General features: G+C 42.9%; 1 protein-coding gene across 1 annotated transcript; it reads right to left on the bottom strand.

Moving 5' to 3' along the window:
• Positions 1 to 310: 310 nt before the first annotated feature.
• On the bottom strand, positions 311 to 2564 carry LOC142302373 (uncharacterized). Its single transcript, XM_075343430.1, has 7 exons — positions 2530 to 2564; positions 2343 to 2448; positions 2191 to 2268; positions 2034 to 2111; positions 1732 to 1945; positions 1495 to 1651; positions 311 to 1364 (listed from the first exon to the last, which is right to left on the bottom strand). Exons 2-7 carry the CDS (start codon positions 2382 to 2384, stop codon positions 311 to 313), a joined length of 1623 nt encoding a protein of 540 aa, XP_075199545.1. The 5' UTR covers positions 2385 to 2448; positions 2530 to 2564.
• Positions 2565 to 19269: the final 16705 nt, after the last annotated feature.

Genomic DNA, 19269 nt, shown 5'->3' with positions numbered 1-19269 from the left:
ATGCTGACTATTTTGTGTCCCCAGAAGGTAGAGTAGATTGGCAAGATCAAATGGTGTAAGATTTTTGTTTAGTTTTATAACAAATAAAAATAGTTAAAAATAAATTAAAAAATATCTTGTTAACCTTGTTAATTTTAAGCTTTCATTCGCTTTAAAAATTTGTAATTTTTACACCGTCAAATTACAACATGTTATGTTTTTGTATTACCTTTTTATTTACTTAACTTGCAAAATAATATTCCCCCCAAAAAAAACAAGAACAAATAAATACTTTTCAACAAAAAACTTTTATTTTTATTACAAACATAAATTATAAATTGGTATATCTTGGGCTTGGGGTGGAGATAGTACTGGAGGGGCTGACAGGTGGGAACACACGCACAGTTGGAGTATTGAGGGTGGAAAGTGGTGTTGGTGGTGGTGGTGGGGAAGTAACAGAAGGTGAAGGTGTGCTTGAGAAACCAAGAGGGAAACCAGGAGATGGGATGGGATTTGGTAAGGATTGAGGGGTGGAGTGGAGGGATTGGGAGACAGAAGAGGTGGCTGGTGAATTAGTGGCTTGAGTTGGGGTCATGATGGGTGTGGAAGGCGAGATGTGGTAGTGGGTAGGAAGTGTAGGGGCAGATGTGGTTGGGAGCTGGTACTGGGCCGCAGGCTGGTACTGGGCTGCAGGCTGGTACTGGGCTGCAGGCTGGTACTGGGCAGCAGGCTGGTACTGGGCAGCAGGCTGGTACTGGGCAGTAGGGGGAGTAGGGACAATGGCTGGAGGGGGGGCAGGTGGTCTTGGAGGGGTGGGTGGAGGTGGTTGGGAGTCAACCTGCGCCAGAGCCTGCCGTGTGGCTTGCATTACATGCATCTGATGGTCAAGAGATAGCTTTTCCATGCGCTCTAGTACGGCTTGAAAAAAACAATGATTGGGTGATTTACTTGCATCTAAATGCAGCCTGTCCAGACGCGTGCACAATTCGTGCGTATTTTTTTCCATATTGGCATTTATTAAGCTAAAAGATGAACGATTTTGTTCGGCTAATAATTGAATGGCGTTCTGGAAGGCTGCATTTAGATGCAAGAACTCGGGCGCATAGCTCTTTTCCTGACCCCTATGACGCTGACGCCCAGAACCCAAAGGTGTTCTACTGAGGGCAGCAGTGTCAGAGGGGTGGGGTAGGGGAAAAGCTATCTCATCACCAGCAGCTTCAGGTAATGAAGTCTCACGTGAAGCTCCAGCGCAGGTGGATGGGACAGATGTCGATGGAAGGGAAGGTTCAGATGGGTGGGGTCTGTGCATGTGTTCCCCAGTGGCGGACTGTTCAGGGATCGCTCCTGTCGGGTTCGATGCAGGCTCCTGAGTGCTGCAGACGGTGCTGTTAAAAAGAGGAAAAACAAAACAATAATTAATTTAATTGCTATACATTGGCACTGACTAAAAAAAAAAAGGCAAAAAAAATCAGACATAAAATATTATACTTTGTACATATTGTGTGGAATATTTACCTTCTGCACACCATAGTTGTCCGGAGGAACGACAACGCTCTAAAGTAACGGTACTTCGATCTGCGTCCTCCGGATCCACTCGGGGCCTGCATCTCTTGATTCAACTCCTTTTTGAAGCGATCCCTGATAGACCGCCACCGCTTCTGAAGTTTGTCACCTGAAAGTGGAAAGCAGAAAGTGGTTAGTATACAACACATTACATCATGCAGCATAACCTACTGAACTGTGAATACTTACGCTGTTTCTTCTGGCCACGAGAATTGAGCTCCCCCCAACCTTCTACCGCTGCGTGGCATACCTCGTCCCAGAGTCGACGGGTTACGATCGAATCAGCGTGGCGGCGGTCAGCCATGTTCCACAGCGGCTCCCTTTCTCTAACTTCATCGATGAGGAGGTCGATGTTGATAAATCCGGCCTCCTCACCGTCAGAATCGGGAGCACGCTGTGATGCCTGTTCAAAGAAAGAAAAAAGAAATTAAAAAAAAAATAGACAAAAATTCACACTGACATGACAAAAAAAAAAAAAAAAAATAACTTACACTATGACCACCGCCACCTCGACGACGACCCTGGGACGGTCTTGGGGGAGCTCTATCGTGAGCCCTAGAAGTTGAAGCCTTTAGTGAAGAAAAAAAAAAACATTATTTACTTATGTGTTTGGTGTGCTGTGGTAAACAATTCCTGTATGAAACTTACACTATGACCGCCCGCTCCGTGTATTTCTCCACCCCTTCCGTCCTCTTCTGGCAGCATCTCCTGTGATGTTTCGGCCACCTGTGTAAATGTCGTTTATTTAAAAAATTTTTTTTTTTTTTTTTAAAAAAATAACACCAAAAAAAAAAAAATACCTCAGTTTCTGAACCGAAGGGCGGGCTACCAGAAGACGACATATTTTTTTTATTACAGGCCACGCACAACAACTTGATGGGCCAAACTTTAACGGCAACACTGCACCTGCAAAAAAAGAAAAAAAAATGTCTAAGTACATGTACGCAGCTCACAGCAGTGATCTGTGGACAGTACTGTGGACATTACCTCAGGAACACTCTCCTCCAAATCCGCACTGGCACTCAATGGAAACGGACACAGCAACTGGCTGTCCACAAATTCCACGGCAACACTGCACCTGCAAAAAAAGAAAAAAAAATGTCTAAGTACATGTACGCAGCTCACAGCAGTGATCTGTGGACAGTACTGTGGACATTACCTCAGGAACACTCTCCTCCAACTCCGCACTGGCACTCAATGGAAATGGACACAGCAACTGGCTGTCCACAAATTCAACGGCAACACTGCACCTGCAAAAAAAGAAAAAAAAATGTCTAAGTACATGTACGCAGCTCACAGCAGTGATCTGTGGACAGTACTGTGGACATTACCTCAGGAACACTCTCCTCCAAATCCGCACTGGCACTCAATGGAAACGGACACAGCAACTGGCTGTCCACAAATTCCACGGCAACACTGCACCTGCAAAAAAAGAAAAAAAAATGTCTAAGTACATGTACGCAGCTCACAGCAGTGATCTGTGGACAGTACTGTGGACATTACCTCAGGAACACTCTCCTGCAACTCCGCACTGGCACTCAATGGAAACGGACACAGCAACTGGCTGTCCACAAATTCCACGGCAACACTGCACCTGCAAAAAAAGAAAAAAAAATGTCTAAGTACATGTACGCAGCTCACAGCAGTGATCTGTGGACAGTACTGTGGACATTACCTCAGGAACACTCTCCTCCAAATCCGCACTGGCACTCAATGGAAACGGACACAGCAACTGGCTGTCCACAAATTCCACGGCAACACTGCACCTGCAAAAAAAGAAAAAAAAATGTCTAAGTACATGTACGCAGCTCACAGCAGTGATCTGTGGACAGTACTGTGGACATTACCTCAGGAACACTCTCCTCCAACTCCGCACTGGCACTCAATGGAAACGGACACAGCAACTGGCTGTCCACAAATTCAACGGCAACACTGCACCTGCAAAAAAAGAAAAAAAAATGTCTAAGTACATGTACGCAGCTCACAGCAGTGATCTGTGGACAGTACTGTGGACATTACCTCAGGAACACTCTCCTCCAAATCCGCACTGGCACTCAATGGAAACGGACACAGCAACTGGCTGTCCACAAATTCCACGGCAACACTGCACCTGCAAAAAAAGAAAAAAAAATGTCTAAGTACATGTACGCAGCTCACAGCAGTGATCTGTGGACAGTACTGTGGACATTACCTCAGGAACACTCTCCTCCAAATCCGCACTGGCACTCAATGGAAACGGACACAGCAACTGGCTGTCCACAAATTCCACGGCAACACTGCACCTGCAAAAAAAGAAAAAAAAATGTCTAAGTACATGTACGCAGCTCACAGCAGTGATCTGTGGACAGTACTGTGGACATTACCTCAGGAACACTCTCCTCCAACTCCGCACTGGCACTCAATGGAAACGGACACAGCAACTGGCTGTCCACAAATTCAACGGCAACACTGCACCTGCAAAAAAAGAAAAAAAAATGTCTAAGTACATGTACGCAGCTCACAGCAGTGATCTGTGGACAGTACTGTGGACATTACCTCAGGAACACTCTCCTCCAAATCCGCACTGGCACTCAATGGAAACGGACACAGCAACTGGCTGTCCACAAATTCCACGGCAACACTGCACCTGCAAAAAAAGAAAAAAAAATGTCTAAGTACATGTACGCAGCTCACAGCAGTGATCTGTGGACAGTACTGTGGACATTACCTCAGGAACACTCTCCTCCAACTCCGCACTGGCACTCAATGGAAACGGACACAGCAACTGGCTGTCCACAAATTCAACGGCAACACTGCACCTGCAAAAAAAGAAAAAAAAATGTCTAAGTACATGTACGCAGCTCACAGCAGTGATCTGTGGACAGTACTGTGGACATTACCTCAGGAACACTCTCCTCCAAAACCGCACTGGCACTCAATGGAAACGGACACAGCAACTGGCTGTCCACAAATTCCACGGCAACACTGCACCTGCAAAAAAAGAAAAAAAAATGTCTAAGTACATGTACGCAGCTCACAGCAGTGATCTGTGGACAGTACTGTGGACATACCTCTTCCCTGGAGCACTGGACTGGAGGACAGCAGAAGTTGAAGTCAGGATCCGGCAGGAGGTGTGTAGAATGTGCTGGATCCTTTTATAAGTTTTGTGATGATGAAAAAAAAAAATTTGCGCATGCTCTGTTTACCAAACCGGATGCGGTCACCGCATCCGGTTTAAACCGCATTGCGCCGGATCCGGCATGCATAGACACCCATTGTATACAATGCCGCATTGCGCCGGATCCAGCAGAATGCGGTTTTTTTAAGGGGCCAAAAAACGTTACATGATACGTTCTATCCGGCCGCCGCATTCAATTATTTTGCCGCATCCGGAAAAAACCGGATGCAACGCAAAGCCATCCGGTACAATCCGGTAACAATGCAAGTCTATGGGGGAAAACCGGATGCGGTACCGGATCCGTTTTACCCGTTTTTTTCCGGATTGAACCTGATGGAAAAAAACTGATGTGTGAAAGTAGCCTTATTCAAAGGAAGAACTTCAATGGCACTTACCCAGCTGCATGCATCGATTCTCAAACATCTCCTTATACCTCATTCATATGCACGGTCTATGGGGCTGTTCACATGTCCATATTCTCGCTGTTCACATGTCCATATTCTTTAATCTATGAGTCGTCTGTAATTGACGGAGCACCAGTATCGAATTACAGTGGGTTAGTAGGGGTTACTATTGCATTCTTCACTATTTGAAAGCATTTTTTTAGAAGGTTTAATAGATTATTTGCATAAAACTCATAGGAAATGGACTTAATTAGTAATGAGCAAGTGTGCTCCACAAGCTCGGTACTCGATGGAGTACTTTGCGGGTGCCCGGGGGGGAGAAGGAGGGAGAGAAATGTAGAGAGTAAGATATTCAGGAAAAATGATTGAGTTTCCCATTGACTTCCATTTGCTCGGTCCTCGAGTCGAGCCTGTTATGTTACCACCGGAGTCCGCTCCATCGACTTCTACTCCAATCGCCAGGTGACGCCGTGTTCCTGCCGTGAATGGTGCTGGTGATGGGAGAAGAGTCGATGTCAGTAGCGCTCGTGGGCGCAGGCTCCACTCATCCACTGGTCTGGGTTTCCTGGGGATCTGCAGTGCCACTGGCTGACTGTAAGTGGCGGGTATCTCCCAACTGAAGTACCATCATTTAGCTACAGCCTATGGGAAGACACCACACCCTTTTTAATACCCCTCCTGTCTGCTGACCTCTGCCAGAGATAGTTCTCAAAATTCTGGCTACTGTTTTGTCCTGTTCTGTGATTTCGTGTGCTGATTACCGCTTGTTTCCTGACTACCCTCCTGCCTCCTGTTTTTGTACCTCGCTGCCCGATCCGGTTTTGACCTCTGCTTATTTCTGATTACGTCATTGCCTGCCAATTCTGTCCCTGTTCCGCAATTCCTGGTTTGACCCTGCCTGACGACTACTCCACAGGTAGTGATCTCCAGGGCCCTGTGTAATTCCAAATCCCTGTATAGGGGTTAAAGGGTTTCAGGGTTCTGGGGGTCCTGCTTGGTGAGTGGCTTCCCTCTAGCCTGTCCATTACAGCCCGTCTGAGTCTGTGGATCCAGGCAGGCATCACAGAGCCTTTCTGAACGTCCGACCTCCTCGATTCGAGTACTGAGCCCTCTAGCATTTTAGTACTCACTCATAAATTGGGCGTTTATTGGAAATCTTATAGTCAGTGTAACTTTTCCAGCAAAACCTACACAGGTTAAAATATGTAGCATGCAAGATAGACCTAGCTCACACTGGTGTATTAATTGGAAGAGTGCAATGCGAGAAAATCTCGCATTGCACTCTGACCAATGTTAGTGAGTGACATAGAGCAGATGGTCAGTTTTTTTCTCATCCAGATGGCGAAATCGTGTGAGGCTCGCCAATGCAAGTTGATGGGTGCGTGAAACAAAAAAAGGACAACACATGGACCATCCTAGTGACATTCATTTTTTATCTATACATTACCATTCTGCAGCATAGAAAACTGTAAATGGTCCTGTAAATTACTGTAAATGAATAATAGTTGCTGAAAAAAAATGGATTGCATACGGACAGCACACGGATGACAAAAAATCATCCTACTTTTCTGTATGGAAATGGGACTGATTTTTCATATGCTCGTGTGACCCCAGCCTTAGCTGAAGTAAGATATCAACAAATGTGTAATGCCCGGCCCCAGTCCCGTTGCGGCAACCTTGCTGGCCTCAGCTCCCATGCCTTGGCGGGAGTGCCGTTCTCCTCACCTGTCCTGCGGTCCCAGGCATCCCATTTCTGCCCCGGGTTCTGTGGCAGCCTCTTCCTGCTTCCAGGTCACACGCAGGCCTTCTTTCAGTACCTGTAGGGTGCGCGTGGCCATGCCCCCTTTCTTAAAGGGCTGGCATTCTATTACCTGGAAGTGAGCCCTTAGGTCAACGATCACCCTGAAGGTATTTAAGACTGCCTCCCCTTAGGTGAGGTGCCTGAGCAACATTGCCTACCCTTAGTGCGTTGCTATTTCTCAGGTCCCATACCAACTACTGTGTCGTTCAGTGTTTCGTGTCCTAGTACCATCTCCGTGCTGCCACGTCCGAGTTACCACATCCATGCTGTCATGTCCAAGTTACTACCTCTGTGCCGCTACGTCTGAGTCTTCACATCCATGCTGCAACATCTTTGCACACCTGTAACGGACATCAGAGACTCACCAGGCCATCAGAGCCGACTCCACTGGTCCTGGCTGCCATGCATTTAGGCCTTCTGGGGCTGCACCTGAAAATCCCTGTATAGGGGTTAGCTCTAGGTTAGCTCCTTCAGGGGAGCCCAGTGTACAGCCCAGTGGGTCCACTCCCGGACGCTTACCGCCCCTCGGCGACTGTAACAAAATGATGCTTTTCATGGAACTGAAATGGTTATTTCTGTCTTCAAAGACTCCTACAAGTGCTGTTCTTCATTTTTTTTGTTGCAAAAAGTATACCCATTTTAGTTCTAAGGTCCATAAGCAGGGCAAGGGGAAAGCTGAAACATTATCAGAATTATAGCAAAAAGTCTTTGTAATCTTTCCTTGATACAAAGTTGTTTTTTTTTAAAGGTTTATATTGCAAAACATTTCTGTGTGGTTATGGACAATAACACTACTGACCTCCTACACTTTTGAACTTGGGTACAACGCTCAAGTTGATGTGTGGTTCCTGATTTCCCACAGGATACACAATGAAATGCTTCCAGATGTGTGAAAAGCAGTCGGTCAAAATCCCAGGATAAATTAATATAAACTGCAAAAGAAACACATTATACTGATTATAAAACGCTGACATAAATAGAATTGAGGAGATATCAAGATCGTTACAGACGTATAAAAAAAGCAAAAATAGGTAACAAAAGATAAAAAGAATGGCCCACACAAACATAATAAGCATAAATTTACATACAAAGGTAAAACACAAGATGAAAAGATTGGGAATTTTATATCTTTCACATTGATTTTTCAATTTACCACCATTCTGCACACCTTCTGGTTGCAGGAAAGAGGGTTATGCTATTGTTTTTGAATATCATAACAATGATTTTGTATTAACTTTATATGATTTAGGCCAGGTTTTAAAAAAGTGTACTCTGCGAATGAGAGCTGTCCTAACCAATGTTATTGATTATGGCTGTTCAGGTGAAAATTCATTAACATGTCTGTGTTAAAAAATTGTAGGTTGCACTAGTCTCTTGCATTTTTTTCTGATGAGGCTTGCCCATTTAAGTTTGTAGGGGCAGAAAAAATAACCAGTTCCTATTTAAATCATCCTTATTAAATTAAATCAATGAAGTACCACTCCAGTTGTTTTTTTTTCAGAGCGAGAACCAGAATGAGGCTCTCATAAACATGTATTGAAGACTAGTAACAAAAAGGAGACAGTTGCACTCTGTAGTGCTTAGATATGAGGTTGCCTTGCCACTGGCTTTTGGGGTCACATAAAATTGGCCATTTTTGTGTGCTAAGTATCTCAATTTTTACATGTTTTTCATAGCAGTAATGCAATTCTATATCCCCATATTCATTGTTACACATATCTTGGCACTACAGTGTGCAACTGTCTCCTTTTATCTACTATGCTTCATGTTCAATTTGCACCTGTTCACATTAGAAAGGTAGAATCTGCCATCAGTCTTTTTCTTGCACTGAAGAGTGACCTTCGGCGTAGTCTATGAAACACTGGAAGATCTGGCAGGTCACAAACTGACGAAGACTAACTGGAGTGACGCAGAAAACAGAGGAAAACACCGGAAGGTGAGTATAAGACGGAGGCAGGGAACTTAGATTTAAAGCGTCACTCCAGGGGTGAAAAACTAACTAATGCTTGAGTGATGCTTTAAAGCGCACCAATCACCACAGGTTTCCTATATAACCTAAACCCAGTGCTATACTGCCACTATCATGCTGATTCTATACATACCTTTAGTTGTCAACTAGGAACTATAGGTTATGAAACACAAGCAAGTAAAGTTTGTAAAATGAGCAGCTTATTGAATGACAGCAGCTGCCGATTAGCTGATAGCTGGGGTGGGGTTTGATAGTGATTCCCACCCCCCTGCCTGTCCGTCCCTCCCTCCCTATCTGTTATTTATGCTGATTCTATTATAGAAGTGTTTTACTAAGTGACTAGAAGGACCTGTGCTGATGTCATACCCATGTGACCAGAAGGGGTGGGGCCTCAGCCAACAGCTGATACCAGGAAGCAACATTATTTTTCTGTTGGCTGAGGCTCGCCCCTTCTGGTCACATGGGTATGACATCCCCACCGGTCCTTCTAGCCACTTAGTAAAACACTCCCATAAATAGAATTAGCATAAATAACAGATAGGGGGAGGACGGACAGGCAGGGGGCGGGAATCACTTTGAATATCCACCCCAGCTATCAGCTAATCGGCTGTCATTCAAAAAGCTGCTCATTTACAAACTTTACTTGCTTGTGTTTCAAAACCTATACATCCTAGCTGACAACTAATGGTATGTATAGATTCAGCCTGATAGTGTCAGTATAGCACTTGCTTTAGGTTATATAGGAAAATCCTGGTGATTGGTGCACTTTATCATAGAAAACTATATTTGATCTTATACATTATTTTAACTGTACATTCTGGTGTAAAAAAAAACCAGACATACAGATGGGATACGGATGAAACACGGATGAAAATTCAAAATGAACAATTTTTCCTACTCTTGTCTAAACCCAGCATGTTTCATGTTTGAGGAATTATGCCACTATTTATTGCACATAGCCTTTACTTGCTAATGAGTCTTCACAAAGAACATAATGGATATAACATCTTATCAGTGAACAGTCAACATTGACGTTATTACATCATCCTCCTACAACTTGTCCATATCCAGGGCTTTACCACCATCATAATGATTTCGATCTGAAAGGAAAGCACACTGATCAATAGGGCAGTGTGAACATCAAAATGTCTCCTGGGAGTATTTATAAAAGACTTTCCCTTTTCATTAATCACAGTGCTGCTTCTCCTTAGAAGTTATTTTACATAATGTGAACTGGTATCAGGTGGGACAGAAACTAAACCCATCTATTTTCCCAGGATTCGTGAGCAGATGGAAAAGTGATGTCACTCTCAGACCCATGCGATTGCCAACTGACCCTCGGCGCACCTTTTTTACGTACGTTCAGTTATCACAAGTGGCAGATTCATTATATTGTTCCTACTGCCTTTTGGCATGATAGCGCCAGCCTTCAATCACTCAGACTACGCATGTAATTGATCAATTCAAACATTACATGCAGATGGACAGATTGGAAAACGTTTAGTTTCTATGTTGAAAGATCAGTAAATTGCATATACTACTTCCTTCACCAAACATCAGTTTTAATCTTCTCAAGGATATTGTGCCAGTAAAATACATATTTGAAAAACATGATGATAATGTAAAGCCAGGCACATAGAACAGTAGAAAATTACTTTTGTGTAGACAATACATTTTAAGAAAATGTAAAACAGACATTACTCATTGTTTTTAACCCCTTCACAACCTTGGACATACCTGTACGTTCAATGCTGTGTCTGTCCCTTTAATGAATTATTCCCTGCACATGTCTGCTGATCTGATCATCCGACATGTGCAGCTAACAGGTGAGGGTGGATCGGAGATCCACATGCTCCTGTTAACTAATTAGATTGCACTGTCAAACTCTGACAGTGCGATCTAACACGCGCTGGTGGGGATCGCACTATTCCCCAATGCCATCAGCAGGACCGTGACGCGATCAAAGGGCACCAATGGGTTGACATGACAGCCTGGGTAAGCTGACGACCCTTGTCACTGTCATTACTCACTTCCTGTGAATGCCAGCAGAGTACCAGCACTCACAGGACATCAGCATTTCTGCTTTACAGAATGATCTTGAAGTATCACTCTGAACAGCAGAAGCGATTAGATAGTGCCAGTTTCAAGCCCCTTAAGGGGGACTAATAAAATCAAGAAAAAGTGTAAAAAAAAAGTCTTCAAAAATATGAAAAAATGTAAATATATAAAAGTTTAAATCACTCCGTTTTGCACCATTGAAAATAAAACAATAAATAAAAAAATACACATATTTCTTAGTCGCCGGAACATTGCAATAAAATGCGATCAAAACAAATCATCTATCAAAAAATGGTATCATTAAAAATGTCAGCTTAAGACACAAAAAATAAGTTATTGATGGAAAAATAAAAAAGTTATGGCTCTTGGAAGTAGGGGAGGAAAAAATGAAAAACAGGAAACTGCCAGGTGGTGAAGGGGTTAAAGCAGTGTTGTTTGAAAAAGACAAATCCGTTCCCTAAGTTTTGTTAGGGTATGTTCAGACAACATTTATTTTCAGGTAGGCTTGGAGTGAGTCCACGCTGAAAACTGCCTGAAAAAGCACTCAGAAAACACTAAAAAGAATCTTACCATTCATTTCTATGTAAAGAAAAACCCTTGTGGCTTATATGTTCGGGCTTTTGTGCATCTTTTTAGGGAATGTGCACCTGGCATCTCATAGACACAGACATCCCTGCATCATTTTTACTGTGGGTAGATATTTCAGGGAAACGTCTGTGGTAAAAGCGGTTTTTCTGATGTCCTTTGTATGTCTTCTGTGGAGGCATCGCCGCTGGCATCTTTTTTTGCATTTGTATATAAAATAGTGGTAGCCTCCAAGCATAAGGGGTACTTTGCACGCTGCAACATCGCACGCCGATGCTGCGATGCCGAGCGCGATAGTACCCGCCCCCGTCGCAGCAGCGATTTCCTTGTGATAGCTGCCGTAGCGAACATTATCGCTACGGCAGCTTCACATGGACTCACCTGTTCTGCGACCGTCGCTCTGGCCAGCGACCCGCCTCCTTGTTAAGGGGGCGGGTCGTGCGGCGTCATAGCGACGTCACACGCCAGGCGGCCAATCGGAGCGGAGGGGCGGAGATGAGTGGGATGTAAACATCCCGCCCATCTCCTTCCTTCCGCATATCCTACGGAAGCCGCAGTGACGCCGGTAGGAGATGTTCCTCGCTCCTGCGGCTTCACACACAGCGATGTGTGCTGCCGCAGGAGCGAGGAACAACATCGGACTGTCGCGTCAGCGTAATCATGGATTACGCTGACGCTACACTGATGATACGATTACGACGCTTTTGCGCTCGTTAATCGTATCATCGAGCCTTTACACACTACGATGTCGCATGCGATGCCGGAAGTGCGTCATTTTCAATTTGACCCCACCGACATCGCACCTGCAATGTCGTAGTGTGCAAAGCCCGCCTTAGCCACCTCAACAATCGTAAGATCACGTCTTCAAGGTTTATGAAGCCTGAAACAGTTTAAAGAAGTTACAAAAGTCGAAACATTTGCACGTCTAGTTATTTTGACATTGCAATCATATGTTCATTCTTTTTTGACATTTTTAGCACTTTTCAGGTAGGTTTCAGGTGGAATTAACCGAAAAAAGGTTTCATGTGCACATACCAGGCTATTTGCAGCCACGAAGGTTTCCACAGTCCTCCACCTGTGACTGCAAATAGCCCAAGTGATGTTGTAAAGTGCCGGAAAGGGGTAATCGTGGGCGAGGATCATGGTGGACCTCAACCCACCTTGGCACAGAACAGACACGGGGCAGAGTGGTGTGGGTGGTAAGTGGTGTGGAGGTGATACCTTTCAACTGCCGTTCGTCTGGGTTCTGTTCACTTCTATGGGCCTTGTGCCCCACTCAGTCAGGAAGGAGAAAGACACCCGGTACCACTTGCATCACTTTATTGAGTAACTTGCCGGCAGACAGTTTCAAACTCTTAACAGTAAACTTATCATCATCATCTTTCAGGTACATTAACTTCAGTATCTGGCTCAGCTTTGCAGGGACGGCCGAAATGGGGCGACTTAACCTTCCACTTTGGGCCAACTCCCCCAGCATTGTGGTGGGTCGTTCAGCTCGGCTAACGGACAGATGGACCCACTTGCCCTCCCGCCGCAACTGCTTTCCCACAGGTACCGCCAGGTAGGAGCGCCCCAATTTCTCCTCTTCATGACACACTGGACTTACATCCCACTGCAGTAGAGCCCCTTCTAGTATCCTTGATGCTCTTCTTTTTTTTTTCCTCCAGACTTATCTTTATACTGCTTCTCTAACCTCCACTCTTCTGCACTCCACTCTGCTCTTCTGATCCTCCTGGACCTCTCTTTTCCTGTTCTGCAGTCTACACCAGCATCTCCCCATCTCACTAAAAAGGAAGTTATTTCTCCCTATACCTTTTCCTGTGCTGGTGAGCCACCTCTCAAATTAACCCCTGCTGCCCTGTTATTCCCTATCCATCACTCCTCTCTAAGGGACCCGGGATCCCATGACACCTGATGGCAGCCAGCTGTATTACACAGGGGAGGTTACAAAAATTACAATACAATTCACAGTTAACATATTGCTGTTCCAGTAGTCACCATCGAGAAGTGGCGGTGGTAGGGTACTGGATACCCTATTACAAGGACATCACTGATTGCACGGCTTACTCATTCTCTACCTGAAACTCACAATGGGCGGTTTTGTTCTATGGCCACTCGTTGTGATTTCAGATGTAGCAGAGCTGAAATCGTCGTGGGACCTTATGTGGATTACGTCGTACCTGCAGGGCTCTTTTGGGGTTAATAAATTGGTGAAAGAGGGTGCTTTTTTGTCTTTTATTTCAAATAGAGAATTTTTTCAGTGTTTGTGTTTATTTCTTTTCACTTACAGATAATTAATGGGGGGGTCTCATAGATGCCTGCCTTTACTAATCTAGGGCTTAGTGTCAGCTGTTGGCTGTTAGTAACCCCTTATTACCCCAATTGTCACTGCACCAGGGCAATCGAGATGAGCTGGGTAAAGCGCTGGGACTATCACATCTAATGGATGCAGCAATTCCGGGTGGCTGCAGGCTGCTATTTTTAGGCTGGAGATGTCCCAATATTATCTACAAGTCTGCCTATCACTAATCATAAAGCATCTTCTGTTTGAAAAACATCCATTTTTGACTACCATGTGCACATACCCTTACAACATATGGATGTCATGGAGGGGGAACTTGCCTGTCTGAGCAGAAATCCCAACTATATTTATATTTTTTATAACTTTGTGATAAGTAGGTGTAGAGAGAGATGTTTTTTAACATTAAACTGTAATTATTGTACAGTGTTCTTTCAATATCACACTTTCTAAAGGAAATACTAACTTTAATATTTTACATAAATTCTAATTATTATGCACTTTCTGAATGTAACTTTTATCAGAAGAGGAAAAATATTTAAAAAAAAATGTAAATATTTCCCTCTAATTCTTCTATTCTATTATCATTGCGCTTTTAGAAGGCCTCTCGAATCCTGAGATCCTTCTTCTTTACGCAAGTGGCACCATGGAGACTGATCCCAGGTCCATGATGTCATGGAATATTCCGTTATTAGGACATGTACTGCGGGGGGAATTCAGACTGCCATTATGACTAGGTGACAGAGTGATTACACAGACGGTGTCTCTCACAGGAGTCAAATATGATGGATTTAAAATTGAATCAAGTCTAGTTGGTTTGATTTATTTGTTCATTAACTCTCAAACTCATGTTTCCAGATGTGACTAAAATGCATAAAAATGTTTCTGTCCCAAGGCCGCTAGTCTCTTTAATTCATGGTATAACTGATTTGTGTCTTGCTACAGTTCTCAATCTGTTTTACAACTGACTGAAAAATATAAACAATAAGCTCCGTAACACCATACAATAATTATTGTGGATATGGATTCTGCCGTATCCCCACATGTAGCACAAACTTAAGGGGGCTTTACACGCTAGCGATATCGGTACCGATATCACTAGCGTGCGTACCCGCGCCCATCGTTTGTGCGACACGGGCATATCGCTGCCCATCACGCACAATATCGCGCTCCCCGTCACACGACTTACCTACCCTGCGACGTCGCTCTGGCCGGCGATCCGCCTCCTTTCTAAGGGGGCGGGTTGTCCAGCGTCACAGCGACATCACCCTGCAGGCGTCCAATAGAAGCAGAGGGGTGGAGATTAGCGGGACGTAACATCCCGCCCACCTCCTTCCTTCCGCATAGCCGGTGGAGGCAGGTAAGGAGATGTTCCTCGCTCCTGCGGTGACACACACAGCGATGTGTGCTGCCGCAGGAACGAGGAACAACATCGCTAATGAGAGGTAAAAATTTTTTTGTTTTAGGACGACCTCTCCGCCGCAAACGATTTTGGCCGCTTTTGCGATCGTTTTAGGTCGCACATAAGTGTCACATGCTGAGATATCGTTAATGACGCCGGATGTGCGTCACTAACCACGTGACCCCGAAGATAAAACATTAACGATATCGTAGCGCGTAAAGCCCCTTTTAGGATCATAGTATATGATAAGAAGGAACATAGAGTTTTTATAGTGCAAAATAGTACAAGTTTATTAAGACATTAAGTAAACATCCATTAAAAGCACATAAAATGTACCCGGACCAGGCCTTATATACAAATCGTTAGGGATTCAGGATATACAAAACATTTACAAAATTGTAAGGCAATGATGCCTCTCCCGAGATGAAGAATTCATACCAAACACTTCAAACGTACGTCGGGCGTTTTCCTGAGGTTCTTTCCCGTGACCGGCCGTTTATTCTGTTTTTACCATCACCGCTGGTAGATATCCAGTGCCTGATATTGTCTGTATGTTATACTAACGTATATGGGGTCCTGAGGGAATACGTCCACTATGGGCACTGTCCAATATGGAGTATATTATAATAACAAAATCATTGCCTTACTCATATAACTGACAGAAAAAACATTTTCTTGGATACCCTGCAAGATCCATAGAGCGAAGGATGAAGTCATGTGGAATATAATTCATTTTTAATATATAATACTCACAAAAAGTTAGGAATATTTGGCTTTTGGGTGAAATTTATGGAAAACGTAAAAAGTTCACTCTCTAGTGATAGTTTATCATGAAAGTAGGACATTTAAATTGAAGAGTGCAAAAGAGATTTCCTCATCTCAAATAATTTATTGAAACAAAACCCAACAATAGTGGTGGGATTACCCCCAATATGTAAATGTTTAAATAACTTGTCATGTGGTCTTGAGCTAGGTGTCTTCTTTGTCTTGATATCAAAATATAAACAGCATAATGGGGAAGACTGTTTAAATACCAATTCTAATGGAACCCCAAAATGTATTGGGCAATTCATGGATCAAATTAATTCTGCCATTACGTTCCTTGTTAGAGAAAAGCAAATTGTGTGAAAATTACTATGTCATAGTTTTGCTGTTGTGACGCAAAGTCAGATTACAGGATCACCAGTGAGGTCTGTATTGAATTAGGCCTTACAGATAATGAGCGCTCGGAGAAAGGAATGCATCATTCTTATAAGCAAATCAATTCCGTTTATTTTTCCTGTGCATAGAATTCTTATACCATTTATAACCAAATGTAACACTGCATGTAACGTTTCCACTGGAAGTTCCACCAGCCACCTCTCAGAAATATTGTATAACCTTTTTATCATTGGTTTCACAGTACAATCCCTACGGTATATCACAGTTTTCTCAGAACATTGCATATGAGATAAAAAAAAATATTAGAACAAAATGAAAACTTGAATATGAGAATATAAGACTGATTAATACTAAACAAAATGTAGAGCAGAGAAGAAAAAAAAAATTAACCCTTCTACAGTATATCAACTGAAACATTGAACAGTTGGACATGTACATTCAAAAGTCTAGAGAAGGTCACATTAAGTTCACCTGCAAAGGTTAGAGAGCATTTTAGGATCATTCTGAAATTTCACCCAAAAGCCAACTATCCCTAAGCTTCTTTGAATAGTGTATATAAGTAAATATGACATACACTGAGATAGGATTTACAGTGCCTTGAAAAAGTATTCATACCCTGTGAACTTTTCCACTTTTTTTTATAGATAACTGTGACTTATTTTCTGCAGAGAAGAGTCCTGGCTGGAAGAAGTGATGGCGATCAGCATCAGATGAAGAGGAAAAGTGAAGATGAATAACTTCAGCTAGAGACGTAACTGGTAAGTCAGTGCATTACCTGTACACTTACACTTTATACTATATACAGAGATCCTGTGTATAATGTCAGTGATCACTCTATTACCTGTACACTATATACTGAGTATACTAATGGAAAATGTCACTGAGGGTAATATTAATGTTATTAGAATTGTGTGTTTTTTTTATTAATGATCAGTATTAGAGTATACACTCACTATGCAGTGGCAATATGTGGTCTGGTCTCTGTGTTGTGGTATTTTTCTCTTGTATGTGGTATTATTCAGTCACTATGGGGTGGTAATATGTGGTCTGGTTATGGTGTGGAGGTATTTGTCTCTGTTGTGTAGTATTATTCGGTCACAATTCGGTAGTAAATGGAGTGGTTGCATTTCTCCCTTATATGTGGTATTATTCGGTCAAATTGTGGTGTCAATATATTGTCCGGTCAGAGTGTGGCGGTATTTGTCCTTTGAATATCTCACCATCCACTATAGCTTCCAAAGTGAGACTATGCATTTTATAAACGATCATCTTGGCTATCTCACACATAAATTTAACTTGCAATTATTTAGCATATAATTAGTTATGCAGATTCTTGTAATGTCACTGCATTGTTACTATTTTGCTCCTAAAAATCTAAATTTAAATTTTTATTATTTTGTTACTATTTTGTAAATCCATCTCTGGCTTTCAACCCTGCCTGATTCCATGTGGACATCCATGTGATTTTTTTAGAGCTGTCAAACATGTTTTAATGTTTTAATAGTCCTTGTTTGATGGATTGAAAAGAACCTGGGATCATAGAAAGAAGGCTGACTTGGAGAGATCTATGTAAATCAACTCCAGAAATATGTGCATGCACATCAAAACCTTATTCCACAATTGTCGAATTGGGAGACATTCCCACCAGAAATGAAGCATAGTATCTTCTGTAGATTCACATCTCCAAGATTCAAAACTGAAATATTCTATAAGATCAACTGGACATCTTTACCATCTAGTAATAGTTTTATAATTTTTTTTTCTTGTGCCCTACATGCTAACTGAAGTCTATGAGTAGAAAAGAGACTTCTTTGCATTGGTCTTCTGTGAGGACCATCCCAATCTCCCTCACCCACTTCAGAACAAACCAAGGCTTAGATTCATCGCATTATGAGGTGAGGATTGAATATATCTGAGAAATGGGATGAATTGGTGAATTATCCTGAAGTAGCTTCTCTTCAAAGGAAGTTAAATTAGATCTAAGCACTGAGACTGGCTGGAAGGTCGATACGAAGTATTGCAACTGTAAATAGGAAAACGAGGATAAAAATTGGTCTGGAAATGAGTTTCTGAGCTCAACCAAGGCTGGCAAAATAGGAGAACCAGATGCAACATGTTGTAATCTAATTATAGCATCAAATGCCCATACTATAAATCTCTTAACTCCAACTTCTGATGGAAATTCTGGATTATCAAAAATTGGAGTCATAGGACGAGGTACAATAATTTTCTATTCCTTTAAGATGAGTTTATCCCATGTCCAAAGAAGATCACGAGTTTAAAAAGGAAGAAGCATTATTGGAAGCCATGAGTTCTTGGAAATTCAGGGCAAGGAGTTCAATGACAGTTGAGAGAGAGATGATTCCAATGAAACCCACTGCTTCTGCTCAACACCATGAAACCAGTCAACCCACCCGCACGACCATGGCAATGCGATGACAGGTCCTAAAATCCAGAAGACCTTCACCGCCTCTAGATTTAGATCTGACAAGCCTGTCGAAGCCTGTTTGACCCCCAACTAAAATGATCAAAGGCTGTATTCAGCTGTTTAAAAAAATATGAAGGAGTGTGATCAATACTGATTGTAATAGATAAGATTAGTAAGGATATCCGTTTTGACATATTAATTCTACCAAACCATGACAGGCATGCCTTACCAAACTCCTAAAGGTCTCTTATAATACGTGCAATCAGTGGCGTGTAATTCTAATGAAAAAGCTGGGTAATATCAGACGTTAATTGCACCATTAGGTTTTTCATTGAGGAGGAGTACCATCTAAAGGGGAACAAACCTTGTAGTGAATTGTTTTCCTTTGGAGGGTGTGAGACTGTGACCGGGGTTATCTATGACGGCCGGTATGTCTCGCCCCGGTTGTGCTCACTCCATGATA

Source organism: Anomaloglossus baeobatrachus, chromosome 4 (assembly GCF_048569485.1).
Source record: "Anomaloglossus baeobatrachus isolate aAnoBae1 chromosome 4, aAnoBae1.hap1, whole genome shotgun sequence".
Classification (NCBI taxonomy): domain Eukaryota; kingdom Metazoa; phylum Chordata; class Amphibia; order Anura; family Aromobatidae; genus Anomaloglossus; species Anomaloglossus baeobatrachus.
The sequence above is the reverse complement of the archived record's forward strand: the minus strand, read 5'-3'. Positions and strand labels throughout refer to the sequence as shown.

Bases quoted from the DNA above. Each gene is read 5' to 3' on its own strand.
- LOC142302373 (XM_075343430.1), bottom strand. From the start codon at position 2,384: ATGTCGTCTTCTGGTAGCCCGCCCTTCGGTTCAGAAACTGAG. The intron at 1,652-1,731 runs GTAAGTATTCAC...TTCCACTTTCAG, and splicing joins TCGTGGCCAGAAGAAACAGC to GTGACAAACTTCAGAAGCGG. The intron at 1,365-1,494 runs GTAAATATTCCA...TCTTTTTAACAG, and splicing joins ACAACTATGGTGTGCAGAAG to CACCGTCTGCAGCACTCAGG.